This window comes from Glycine soja, chromosome 18 (genome assembly GCF_004193775.1).
Source record: "Glycine soja cultivar W05 chromosome 18, ASM419377v2, whole genome shotgun sequence".
NCBI classification, from domain to species: Eukaryota; Viridiplantae; Streptophyta; class Magnoliopsida; order Fabales; family Fabaceae; genus Glycine; species Glycine soja.
Window position 1 is genome coordinate 51,629,711 of NC_041019.1, and position 12,162 is coordinate 51,641,872.

General features: G+C 28.9%; 2 protein-coding genes and 1 non-coding gene across 4 annotated transcripts; all 3 read right to left on the minus strand.

Moving 5' to 3' along the window:
- Positions 1–529: 529 nt before the first annotated feature.
- Positions 530–602, minus strand: TRNAA-AGC. The gene has a single exon. It is a non-coding gene; the product is annotated as a tRNA-Ala (tRNA).
- A 1,549-nt stretch (positions 603–2,151) lies between these two features.
- Positions 2,152–4,712, minus strand: LOC114394507 (desiccation protectant protein Lea14 homolog). 2 transcript variants are annotated; one of them, XM_028356100.1, is made up of 3 exons: positions 4,561–4,712; positions 3,322–3,518; positions 2,152–2,599 (listed from the first exon to the last, which is right to left on the minus strand). In XM_028356100.1, exons 1-3 carry the CDS (start codon positions 4,567–4,569, stop codon positions 2,347–2,349), a joined length of 459 nt encoding a protein of 152 aa, XP_028211901.1. In that variant the 5' UTR covers positions 4,570–4,712; the 3' UTR covers positions 2,152–2,346. The 2 variants fall into 2 exon arrangements, with proteins under 2 accessions (XP_028211901.1, XP_028211900.1); XM_028356099.1 differs by lacking the exon at positions 4,561–4,712 and having other exon boundaries at positions 3,322–3,712.
- Positions 4,713–8,009: 3,297 nt separating this feature from the next.
- LOC114397635 (probable WRKY transcription factor 43) lies at positions 8,010–9,913 on the minus strand. The gene is made up of 2 exons (XM_028359777.1): positions 9,379–9,913; positions 8,010–8,377 (listed from the first exon to the last, which is right to left on the minus strand). The coding sequence occupies exons 1-2, from the start codon at positions 9,777–9,779 to the stop codon at positions 8,200–8,202; spliced, it is 579 nt and encodes a 192-aa protein (XP_028215578.1). The 5' UTR covers positions 9,780–9,913; the 3' UTR covers positions 8,010–8,199.
- Between the last annotated feature and the right edge of the window lie 2,249 nt (positions 9,914–12,162).

Here is a 12,162-nt window from a genome sequence, read left to right on the forward strand (position 1 = left end):
TCATGTTCAGGTTTGGGAGAAAAAAAAAGAAGCCAAAATGTTACAAGCCCAAACCTAAATGCCTTCTTGCTTAGAAACCAAAAGTTACTCACACAACACATTAACTCTAGACCCAATGTTGTGCCACCTCCCTCGATCTTTCTCGAACTATTACATTCTTTAACCATCTTTATTACATTTGTCAATTTTTTCCCTAATATCTCACTTTTATTATTAGTTCTTTGAAAATGAAAGCTAAGCACATCCTGCCACGATCTTAGGTTCCACTGGTGTTGATTTCCTGTCAGCAAAAAAACTTGTGTCGATATTATTTGTTGTCATAAACTACCTAAGCCACATGGCAATTTGGATTTTCCCTCGAGCCAAACTTAAAAAATCAGTATATATGATTCTTTCTGCCACCTAATTTCTATTTTAGTCGACAAAATAAAAAAAAACTTAATAAACAATCAAAAATTATGATTCTTTCTGCCACCTAATTTCTATTTTAGTCGACAAAATAAAAAAAAACTTAATAAACAATCAAAAATGGAGATGCGGGGTATCGATCCCCGTACCTCTCGCATGCTAAGCGAGCGCTCTACCATCTGAGCTACATCCCCGAATGTAATGTGCACCTTTAAAATAATTCAAATAATTTATTTTATAAAGGGCTAAAACTTGTTAAATCCAAGTGTATGAGCAGAGTAGACCGGCTTACTTCGAGTTTGTGGTGGATAATTTTATTTTATTTTCATAAATGTTTCACTATGTATATTTTTCTACTTTGCCACCAAATTAACAATATTTTTTCTCTTTAGCTTTTATATTCTTATTATTATAATACTATTGTTATATTTTTCTACTTTTATATTCTTATTATATATATATATATTCAACATAATAGTGTAATAGAACAAAATATTTAATCATTATAAAAAATAAAAATAAGAGAAAAAACAAAAGGTTATATAAGTACACTCAAATTAGTATCATTATTTAACATGGGTGAATACATGATCTATCATAAATACAATTTTTTTTATCATTATAATCAAAGGGAGAACTTTCAGCTACTAGGCAACATTTCTACGAAGAAAGTCAGAAACTAACAGTAATTAATTCTTGTCAAAACAAATGTCTCTGTGTAACCAGTAAAGTCCCCATGGGAATTGTAAGTTCATTGCTAACAAGAACAGAGAAACCTTAAACGTGTAAAATTATGGTTTATGTGCTCGTGATATATTTTTTTTTGGTTCATGTTCCCATGATAAGAGTAAATCTATTTTAAAAACTATAATCTATTTTATTAACTTCATGTCTAACTCCATTTAGACTTGTAAATATTTTTTTTTCAACAAGACCCGAGTAACCTTAAAGATTTATGTGCACATGATATATATTGTGGATAATTAAACATGCTTAAAAACCTAAATCTATTTTATTTACTTCTTCTCTAGCTTACTCCATTTGCAAACAACCACTAATGGCAAAAATCATATTTGTTTTGACTTTTTTTAGCAACAATTAAGCTATTAAGAAAAATAGACATTTGGAAACTACATTTGATTGTCATGACCAATGTTGCTGCAAAAAAAAAAATTATGTCATTGTAACTGAAAAAAGTATTACTTAATGTTAATAACGTTCATAGTCAATGTTAGATCCAGTTCTGACCTTTTAGGGATCCAAGGTGAAACAATAACGACTCCTAATGTACAAGTATTTTGAAATATAAATATTTTTACAAAATGTTACATACAAATAAGAGTTTAATTTTTGTGGAAATTAATTTTTTTTACCTTTAATACTTGAAAATTGAATTTTGTTACAATAATTTTTGTGGAAATACAAAATGTTACATACAAATAAGAGTTTAATTTTGTTACATACAATAAGTAAAGGTCGTTGTTGAATTTAGAATATCTAAAAAAAAAATAAGTTGAATTTTGAAAAAAAGTTATTAACAAGGAAATTGAAATTTTTTTTTCCTCACATTAAAGTGTTTGATTTTTTTTGAGTCGTCTTTAAGCACGGATTCATGCAGTCGCACCCAAAAGTGATCCTCAGGGCCGACCTTAGCCACTGCGAAAGGTTGTTTTTTTATGTTAATGCACTTGCCATTGTTGGAAAAAGTACTACTTAATACCAACAATGTTTACATTTTTGGAGTACCAAAACCATGTCTGTTATATGAAATATTATGATGTGTAGTTTATACTTTAAAGCATCCACAAAGGAAAGAAAGAAAAAAAGGCATAATGAAGTGTGAAAACAAAAACTAAAATCCAAATTGATACAACAGGAAAATATGATGGAGGGTGTATTTATTGATTTATTTTCTTTCTTCTATGTCTTTTGTTGGAATCAGGCAAACATGTCAGAGAGGGTTGGGAGCTTTATCTCTCCCTTCTGAGAAAGAGGAATGGTGAAGTTGCCAATGACAGGAAGGTCAATAACTAGATCAAGATCCAATTGGTAATCAATGTCCCAATCTGCACCAATGTCCTTTGCCAAGCTCAGTAATATGCTATGAGGCACCTTCACTGGCACATCCAGCATTGTTGTGTCACTTGCCTTCAGTGACCCTGGGTCAGGTATTGTCCCTGATGCTATCTCCCTTCACCAATAACCAACCAACCAAAACACAAATGTAAATAATTAGGCAAAGAAATACAATATCAATTCTTATCTAAAGTAACAATAAATCAAGGACATAAGTAATGCAAACAAAGAAAAAAAAAATATATATCACATGAGAAACGCAGATTTTACAATGCGAATAAGGGAGTTTATTGTCACTTTTAATGTCTATTATAAATTTATAATTCTTATTCAATTTAAAAAATCATATAAAAGAAAATATTAAAAAATAAATAATATATTTGCCATAATTTAGAATAAGTTTATCAATTTTTTTTATAACAAATATTATGTTAGTTTTTCAACGGTTGAGAGTATATTAAACTCAAATACCAACATGGTGTTATAAATTCAACATCCTTAATTGGATTCATATAAAAAATGCAATTAAAAGAAAAATAATAATAAATAATTTTTATTTTCATCACAAATAATAAAAGATTAACTGTTTTAAGACACAGAAATACTTGTTTGAAAAGTATTTTCATTAAATTATTTAGGACATTCAACACAGCGAAATCAGATTAAAATTAATAATACAAACAGATCTGCAAAATCCAACCACCACATCCATTCGATTGCAAATCAACATGATGCATGAGTGGTTCATGATTGAGATGACTGACTCAAAATCTCAAACACAAAAATGAAAACAAAACCAATTAAGCCAACAATACATCAATGGAAAAGGGTACTAACTTGCCAGCACTTTTGAGGGAGTACTTGATCTCACAAATGGGAATGGGAGTGGAATAAGGGTTGGAAACAGAGACCTTAGCCAAGTACTCGACGCTGTCGCGGCTCACGCGCTTGAAATCCACGTCGGTGACACTCGCCTCGGGCTTGGGCATGTTCGTGACTTTCTCCGCAACATAGTTTTTGGCTTTGTCCAACAACTGCGACATTTTCAGCACTGCAAATATTAGACTCACACCGATCACACCCAACGACACCTTAACACCCAAACCCACACGCATTCTTATACACAAAGGCCCAACACGGTGTCGACACGTGACAACGCGTCGTCGCACGTGACTTTTGGAGGCACAACACAAGGGAATAGGATTAGATCCGATGATGATGAGATTAGGGAACTAATGCTCATTATCCGTGTCGTTTTATTCCGTTTGATGTCGTGTAGCCGTCTAAGTGAAGCGTGTACACGTGTTACGTACGTGCCTTGTAATTACCCCACACCAACCCATTTTGGATAATTTTAGATCAAAGTTTACCTTAGCAAAATACTTTTTTATTTTATTTTTTCCTAGATGAAATGGTATGAGATTATTTTTGGGAATATATATATATATATATATATATATATATATATATATATATATATATATAACTAGTCACGGACCATACTCATCAACTAAATTAAGCCTCTTTGTTAAACAATATCTTTTTAAGTATAAAATGTAACATTTTTTATTCTAAATAATATGTATACAAATATCTCTAAAAACCGGAAATTAAACAATCATTTTTCTTATTCACTCTTACTTTTTAAAACTTAATTCTTAAAAATTTTAAAAACTAGAAATATAAACACAATCAAGTATCTGTATTATTATCATTTTTGTTTGGAAAATTGATGGTGAGTTTTTTTTTATCAATAATTATTATTTTTATTAGAAATGTCAAGTTTCATTTCTTTCCTTCCTTTTTCCTTCACCATATATATGTAATAATTAAGGGTGAAGTAAAACGGGTTGGTGTACTATGCTTTATGCATTCATGCATGAATCGATGAGTGAATCTGTTATAGATCTATCCAAGTACATGCATCGGTTTTCTTAAAGAGTTTGGTTAAATTAAAGATTAACACAAATTGCGGATATAAAAATTAGAAAATGAATGATTAATCACTAAACATGGAATAAGGAGGAATAGAAAGAAGGGGCGGCGAGGGGAGAATATTTTGCTGAGAAAACTGACCTCCGCCATTATTGATGATGATGAGTGTGATCACGTACGTTAGTGAGAAGAGAGATGAAAGTGAATCTTGTAAATGAAGGTATAATTGTGAATGTGTGAATGAATTGTGAAGCTTAATTAACGTGCCAGTCCTTGTAATAAGGGTGAAAGATACTCTCTCTCTCTCTCTCTCTTCTTTTGGGAATATTAACCTCAAATTAAGGAGGAAATAAAAAAAGAGAGCCCCACAAAAAGATTCATGGGTGTCTCTTCACTTCCAAGTTGAAGTGTTCCATTGGCATTGAAAAAAAAAATCGTTAATATTAATTTGTCACTATTGATATTTCTATTAGTTGTCACTATCAATTATTAATTATTAATTATTAATTAATGAAAAATCACACCCATTTACTATTCACTAAAAAAAATCCATCTGAAAGGAGAAAAAAAAAGTTTATGCAGGAATATATATGACTACCTATTTGAAATTTTAGAAAAGAAAAACATATATAATGTATCGGAAAAGAGAACAAAACGTAGAATCTGGCATGGCTTTGTTTTCGGATAAATATGCGGTGCTGCAATAATTGATGAAAAAGTTGAAAACAAATTATTCGTTCTTTGGCATTATCTGGCTGTAAGTGGTTCCAAAGTTGTGATCGCGTGATTGAAGCACTGATAGGTATATAACGTCAGTAGAAAAAAATTAGTAATATAAGTATTTAAACCATAATATATCTATTAATTAATGGTGATTGAATTTAAAACAAATTAATGGTTATGGATTCCGTCCCTAATAGTATAGTATATATTTGAGTCCAAAGTTTTTATATAAAATAAATTACACTCGAATTCTTGTGTTTTTTCTTTAATTACATTCAATACTCCTCACCTTTTTATATTATTTTTATTTTTTTTTATTAATATTGTTAAGTAACGTTAATTGAAATATATGATCAGACAAAATTCTGCTAACACGTACAAAAAAATTGAACTAAATAAAAGAAGAAAAGGTTTTATACATTATATCAATAAGGCGAGTTCACATCCAAAAAAAGTTGGGTTCACGTCCAATTAGAGAAAAAAAGAGTGTTAAAATGTTTTCACGTTAAAAATAGTATCATGTTTTTTATGAAATTGAGAATAAAAAAGTATTTTAGACATAAAATTTCATTAAAAATTATATAATCAACATGTGTCTATTTCCTGTTAAATTATTAAACAAATTATTAAATAATGTTTAGATAGGAGAAGTTTAACTATAATGTAAATTAAACAATTAAGAAATTTTTTGTAGGATTTAAAAAATGAGAAATGTCGGATGCAATTCGAATCAAAACATTGAGAATTGGAGTGTAATTTATTTTTTTATATATAAAAAAAATCTGAGAGAACTGCAATTTGAAATATAGAAAAATTACATAACATAAGTTTTTATTGTGTAACGTTCGATGGTGAATGTAAAACACGCAAAATTTACTCTATCGTTGACATTTGTGGTACTACTCATGAATGGGATTCTCTTGTATGAAAGATATCTGTGATTTGTTTAATAACAAATACACAAAATTTTAATAGAGAAGTAAGCTCTGGGTTGGACATTTGCATCGGGCACAATTGACAATTCTAGTTGGACAATTGGTGGTGGACCCTGGATGGCAATAGTTTTTGCTACAAAAATACTATATGTATATTTACTGAAGACAATCAAAGTTAAGAATATTATATTTTTCTTATTAACAACAATCAATCGTAAATTATTCTGTTTGTTGTTTAATCATATTTGAGGTTCTTCATTCCTTTCCAAAATTATATTTTACAAATATCGAATTTATGTCTTTTCCTACGAATTTATGTTACTAATTAGACTACACCTAACTATTGGGTTAAGCCTATATATATTATAGATAGTAAACCTTTCTTTGCAAATATGTAGTGTAATTATATATCAAACTAAAAAGTTAAGGTTATATAATTTAGTTAGATGTTAAATGAATATTTTTAATTAATTTTTAAAATGATAAGGTATATGAGATGAAAAGGTATCTCTGATTTGGTGAATAAAAAATAGCTATAGACATTTTTACTTCTTTTATCTTATTTTTTTGTTATATATTTCATAATTACTTTAAAAAAATAGAAAAATAACTATTCTATTACTGTATCTTCAACTTTATAACAAATTAAATACCTTACAAGTAAATAAAAATAACGGCAGATCCAAAAAATTTCTTTAGTGACCACATTAAATTTTTTGTGAGTGTCTTAATCTTTTTCTATGTTTGGGACGATGTTTCTTTTCAGAAATATGATTTGTTTAGTGTTAAAGAACGATAAAAATTAAAAAAGGTAAATTGATAACATTATTGTCAATTTTTTTATCTCTTGATTTTCTACATTAGTTTTTTTAAAAATATTTTATGGGGATAATATTAATTTTTTTATGGGGGAAAAATAAGATTATTAAATATGTTGAAACAAAAAACATTCATCTTGTGGGGGCAATTTATGTGCATCCGCCCCTATGTAAATCAATGCGAGTAATAATGAAAATTGACTAAAATTTCATTTGGTTAAAACTGTTTGGTCCAATTTTTTTTTAGCTTATTTTCTCCTTTAAAAAATTTGAGCCAAACTCTTTTCATAAAAAGCTCTAAGGTACATATTTTTATATTGCAAATTAAAACTTTAAAACAAGTAGCTCTTAATTAAGCTAGTACGTAGAAGGAGCTTTTATATATATATATATATATATATATATATATATATATATATATATATATATATAGAGCTTAATCATGCAGTTTCATCTTTGATTCCAACTCGACCTAAAATCCCATCTTTTTTTAGTTTTCCATTGATTTCTCATTTTTTTATAATCATTGATTTTAATTTTTATCACTCTTAGTATTTCATATACAATATTAAGGAAGTAAACTTATATAATTTTGTTCTTGTTTTAAAAAATTAAATAAGGAAATTTTATGAAAATAATATTAAATAAAAAGTGTGAATAGACATATTGATTTGACTTTTGTTTAAATAAAAAATTAAATAAGAATGAAAAACTAAAATTCAAACAAAAATAAAATTAAATGAATTAGAGAACCAACAAGTTATTGGTATGAGAGATATTAAGTTAATCTTTTTAAGCAAAGTTTTGGATTCAAATCTTATAAATGAAAAAATATGATTGAAGCAGGGACTCCACTAAATATGATTAGTCAAATTTTTCAGCAGAAACTAATCATGAGTAAAACTAGTAAATACTTCACATTAATGTTATGAATAAAAAAAAATAAAGAAAAATGTAAAATAGACACACACAACATATTGTTAAGCAAATATATTGATGCATCATATCTACCTTCTAAAGATTTTTTTAGGGTAATAACTAATGATTTTTTTATTATCTAAATCATATATATTTTGTATTGGAGGCAATTTTGTTTGAGTTGATAGAATCACGATGAATGAGGAAAATAAAATTCCCTCCAAGTACGTATTTAATACATTCAGTACTCGAACTCAACACCTATTGTTAGGTTAAAATAATCTTACAGCAATTGATCTACATGTGCGTGATTAACTAATGATATTTAAACATAAACGAAATGTGCTTGATATGCATGTAGTTGTAGGAGAGAAAGCAGTTCCACCTTACAAGCTGGCAAGAAACTGTATTTGCTTGAGGAGAGGGGTTAGAGTTTCCATCAACTTCTCGCACGGGTGGTTGTGAATTCCCTCGTAAGTCGTCACCACAATGCTTGTGTCTTTGGATAGCCTTTGCACTTGTTTCTTCACATTGCACGTGTGATGCGTGCAGCGGTAGTAGCTTCTTTATTGCCCAATATTTTTGCAATTCAAAATGATAATGAAGCACAAAGCCATTCAGTGATCTCATCAAAATTAACAAAAATGCATATTATTAATTCAGTAGTCTCATTTTATATTTTATGGTGCATGTCAAGAAATTGGCTGTATTTCTAAATTTGTCAATATCTTTTTTATTAATAAATTGGTTGTATTAACTAAATATTTGATCACATGTCATATTATAGTTATCCTGGTTGAGAAATGAATACGGTAATGAAAGCATCTTGATAATTTAGTGCATATTTCTTTATCCATATTACTGCTAAGGCACTAATCATCAATTTAAGCACAATATTAGAAAATATTTTTTAATTAGATAAATTTTAATTCTTAGGTGCAAACTGTTATTCTCTAATTTTTTCCATAATAAAAATTTTACATTAAAATATTATGTCAATTATTAAAGTGAAACTTTAATTCTGACTGAAAAACAATTAAAAACTATATATATGAGATGATATACTTACTTAAATATTAATTCTTTAAGAATTATTTTTCATTATTTATTTTGTTGAGATCTAATGATTAAAATTAATTATTTATTATAATTATTAGATTTAAAAAAATAATTAAGATAAAAAAAACTCTTAAAAAATTATTCTTAAAAAAATTGAATCATTCCTCTACATATATATATAAGTATTCCTTTTTTATTTTCAAGTTGTTCCAGATTCATCTAACAGGCTTAAAACTGCAGATAAAGTAAAAAAACAACAGCAGGTAAAATCCCTTTTTCTCTTGTAGTGGCTATAGACCAAATACCATTCTTTTCTAACTGATTCACTATGTTTTCGTATATATATCTATGTTCATGAGGTAAGAGCCATCTTTTTTTGTGCCCCCATACGAAGCATGCGTCCTCCTTGTTCCATACAAAATTACAGAAACATATGCATGCATGCATATATGCAACGTAAAAGAAAACAAATCAATTTCAATTCACACACACACACACATATATACCTTGGATATGTGTTATTCTTCACAGCTTTCTGACCATATTTCCTCCAGCGATAACCATCATCCAAAATATCATCTGCACTTCTCGTTTGAAACGCAAACCTTGGCACTCGTGTTGTTTTCTTCATCCTCCCACCTTTCCTTTTCTCCTTGTTTCCCTTTTCCTCTTCACAAGCTACCTTATTTTGAGCCACAAAAGAAGAAGAAGAAGCACATTCAATTGCATCGTTGGCATCCCCATTAAGCAAGAAGCTGTTTTGAGCAGAGAAAAGGTTACCCCAGTCAATGTCACATAGCCCTAATTGCTCTTGAGGGTCCAAATTAGGGCTTTGCAACATCGAATTTGGCGTGAAGAGGAAGGGGTTGTTTTGGGGTGGTGGGTTTGGTGGGTCTTGGCTTTCCATTAGGTCTTAATTCCAAGTGAAGAAGATTATTAACTGAAGAGAAACTGAGATTGTTTTGGTGTTGAAACTTATAAAGAGGATATGAAAGATGGTGGAGGGTAGAAGAGGTTTGGCAGCCATCACATACATACACACGCATGTACATACATACATATATATATATATATATATATATATATATATATATATACACTAATGTGTGTGCATTGATGATAACGAAAAATTAGTGCATGCGGGACACGTCTCCTATGTGTTATGGTGTGAACTTGAAAGGCAGTTGAACAGAAAGTAGTTGGATTTAGTTGAGTTTAACATTGGATGCAAGATATATATGGGAGATAGAGAACTAGCTTATTGCATAATATTTGTGCATTTCTTAGGATACATTCTTGATTCTCCTCACACCAGTTGAAATGATGTACTGTTTACCTACCAATAAAACTTGCACAATGAAATGATTTTCTTACGTCAAATGTACCATCGTAATTTTCGTGCCATTCATTTTGGGATTTTGTTAACATCAATTTTTCATATTATTGTTATAAAATTAAAAATAAAGAAGTATTATAAAAAAGTATTTATTATATTAAGCATATAATTTTATTAGTTTCAATAAAAAAATCATTTTTAACTTTTAATATGAGAACTGATTATCAATGACATGCACCAAAAGTCTCATTAAATTTCACGAAAGAAAAATATGTGAATTAGGTAATGCTGAACATGTGCATATCCTTTTTCTTTTTTGTTTTTTTTTTTTGGTTGAGTAAATTAATAATTCTTTCCTCCATTCATATATGCTTAAATTACATTTCCCTTTCTTAAAAGAAGAATATGAGTTACACTTTGGTCTTCTCCAATATAAATAAATCTCTTAACGTACAGAAGTGAATAATTATTCTCTAAAAAAAACAGTGAATACTTATGAATGCCTAGCTCCTTATAATATTTGTCTTTCATACAATTATTAGAGCTACTAGTGTCACCGATAATTGGGGGTGTATTGGATTGGGATTTTGAGAGAATATTTTGACAAAAACAATCTTGAAGATTTTAAAAGATTATGTGGGATTGTATTGATTTTGTGGGATTTTAAAAGATTTTTTTTAAAAGACTTTTTACAATCAGGATTCTTAACCCAAGATTTTAATGGATTTCTAACACAGATTTTTAAGATTTCAAAGTACTTTATGGATTTTTAAGATTTTGAAAGATTAATACATTTTAAACAAAAAAATAACGGAAGTTAGAAAAGTGAATGAAAAAGATGATAAATAAATTATAATGTTTGAATAAAGAAAATAAAAACGATAGAAATTTTAAACCTTTTAATAACAAAGTCATTATTGCCTAAAAAAATAATAACAAAGTGATTCTCACTTCATGTTCGCCTAATTATTAGCATTTCTCCACATATCTGAACATATATTAGTCCTCCATATATTAGCATCTTCTCGTTCCTGCTCTTGTGTTTGAACAATGGGTTCATGATCATTGTCATCTATATCTTCATCATTTGTATCTTCATTATATATATCTCCATCCATTTCTTCGTTCTTTATGTCATGGTCATGGTTATAAGTCAATATCAAAGTTAATATCAAAGTTAATACAAATTCATATATAAAATAAATATAACTAAAGTTTAACCACAACAATTTCACAAAATATATAACCTAAATACTTCAACCATAATAGTTCGACCAAAAAACAAACCAAATATTTCAACCAAAATACAACCATAATAGTTCGACCAAAAAACAAACCAAATACTTCAATCAAAATAGAGACCCAAAAGATATAGTTCAACAAACTCACGATGTTTAAAATAATATGTTAATAATAGATGATCAAAATATTAATTATTCTCTAACTTAAAGTTTATCCAAGATGAGCGTTCTTCCGGTGACATCTTCAAGAAAAAATCCTTTTTTGCTTTAGTATTTAACAATTCAACTGTCTTGAAACGCGTTATGTCATCCAAATTTGGAATTTCTTTTATAACATCCCAAATAATACCCTCGAGCTCTCTATCTCTATCTCTATCTTTTTCTCTTTTCTCCATCATGTTGGATATTTTTTCAAAATTCACAGCAATAGTCCCAATGCCAACAGAAAGATTTTCCAGAACGTTGCCTTGATTGTTGATCCCAATAGCGTTTGAACTCCCTCCATACTCAGATCTCCTTCGCTTGTGACAGTTTTGTTTTTCTATGGGAACCTCTGAATCTAAAGGGGGGTGGGATGGTGGACTTGGTTGGTTTGGTGATGGAGGCTGATATGCTGGTTCATAGTTATTTGGTGTTATGAATGTATCACTATTAGGATTATATGAAAATTCTTCTATCCCAACAGTTCTATTTTCTGGCTCAAAAGTTGTTGC

Excerpts from the sequence above, each read along its gene's own strand:
- LOC114394507 (XM_028356099.1), bottom strand. The coding sequence starts at position 3,599 with ATGCGTGTGGGTTTGGGTGTTAAGGTGTCGTTGGGTGTGATCGGTGTG. Across the intron at positions 2,600-3,321 it reads TCCCTCAAAAGTGCTGGCAA|GGAGATAGCATCAGGGACAA; the intron begins GTTAGTACCCTT and ends TTATTGGTGAAG.
- LOC114397635 (XM_028359777.1), bottom strand. The coding sequence starts at position 9,779 with ATGGAAAGCCAAGACCCACCAAACCCACCACCCCAAAACAACCCCTTC. Across the intron at positions 8,378-9,378 it reads AAGAATAACACATATCCAAG|AAGCTACTACCGCTGCACGC; the intron begins GTATATATGTGT and ends TGGGCAATAAAG.